Genomic DNA, 1,397 nt, shown 5'->3' with positions numbered 1-1,397 from the left:
GCTTATGGCCGTGCCTGTCTGTAGGCGTTTAGCCGCCATGATAGCCAGAAGAGAATCTCCTTCGACTATTAGATTTCCCCTTCTGAGATTTTTTAGGATTTTTAAGCTCTGCTCAAGCACAGCAAACTCGGCCTCATTATTAGTGGCTTCACCTAAAGCTCTGCAGAAAATGTGAATGATTTCCCCTGTTTGATTTCGGACAGCTCCCCCAATGCCTGCTATACCAGGGTTTCCCCGAGAGGCACCACCAAAGTTCATTTTCAGGCTTCCCATAGGAGGTCGTTGCCACATTGAAGAAATTGAAGCGGGTTGGTTAGAGCCTCACCCTGTTGATTGATGGCGCACAGTTTCCAATTGAAACGCCTTTAAGATTCGTAAATCCTGAATAGTTGGTTTTTCCTCAGCTTCAGCTTTGCACTTGGCTTGTATGAGCTGTTTGATATTTGTTGAGATGGATTCCTTTGCAAATTCTAGGCTTCTAGTTTCTTCTTTGAAGATTCTGTGGTTGCGTTCTTTCCAGATGGTCCAAACTATAAAGCCGGGGGCAGATTTCCAGATGCTTTCCACTCTGTTCACTTTTGAGAACTTGCTTCTCCAGTTGGAGATAGTTTCCTGTATTGAATCCCTGTTCCGGTCAGAGGCTCCAAGAATGCTTTCCATCCATTCCCAGAGCTTAGAAGCCCATTCACAGGAGTTAAGGAGGTGGTTCATTGTTTCCTCCTCCTTAGTGCACATAGGGCACCTGGATGGTCCACTGAAGCCTTTCTTCATAAGGTTTTCCCAGGTGAGAGTCCTCTTCTGCATTAATAGCCATAGAAAAGTTCTTATTTTCGGCCAAAGCAAACTGTCCCACACCTTAGTTGCCTAAGGTAGAATGTTTGGTGGTCCTTCCTCATCTATGATGTTCCGGGCCTCTTTCAGAGAAAAGTTCCCGTTCCCTCTAGGCCCCCATCTGAGCTTGTCGTTCTCGGTTGCAGTTCTAATTTTCCTTTTTGAAATTTGTTGATTTAAATCTTGTAGAGTTTCCTGAGGGAGTTCATTGTTATTTAAATCAAAAGCTGTCCACTGCCTCCAATCCTGGTCAGCATTGTTGGTCGACCAGTACTGACTTACAGTGAATTTGCCTGCCGCTTGCTGACTTTGTTTCAAGGGAAGGAGATGAGGGGAATCCAACTTGGGAAGCTGTTGCCAGGCATCTTCCCAAAAGAGAGCATTGTTTCCATTTCTTATCTCCCAGAAGCTATGATCCTGGACTATGCTTCTATTGGCCTGAGCGTGGTTCCAGATTGGTGAGCCATTGCGGGTGATCTGCATCCTGATTATGTCTAGATTGTTGCTGTTTGGCATGTACTTCTCTTTCCAGTGAGTGGCCCAGGGAAGACTCGTATCTGAGATCC

General features: G+C 45.6%; 1 protein-coding gene across 1 annotated transcript; it reads right to left on the bottom strand.

Moving 5' to 3' along the window:
- Positions 1-321: 321 nt before the first annotated feature.
- On the bottom strand, positions 322-804 carry LOC149162027 (uncharacterized). Its single transcript, XM_089435071.1, has one exon. The coding sequence runs from the start codon at positions 802-804 to the stop codon at positions 322-324; it is 483 nt and encodes a 160-aa protein (XP_089291197.1).
- Positions 805-1,397: the final 593 nt, after the last annotated feature.

This window comes from Pinus tabuliformis, chromosome 5_2, assembly GCF_031772625.1.
Source record: "Pinus tabuliformis cultivar Carrire ecotype Pingquan chromosome 5_2, CPIR1, whole genome shotgun sequence".
NCBI lineage: Eukaryota > Viridiplantae > Streptophyta > Pinopsida > Pinales > Pinaceae > Pinus > Pinus tabuliformis.
Note: the sequence above shows the minus strand (reverse complement) of the source record. Positions and strands in the feature narration are given on the sequence as shown.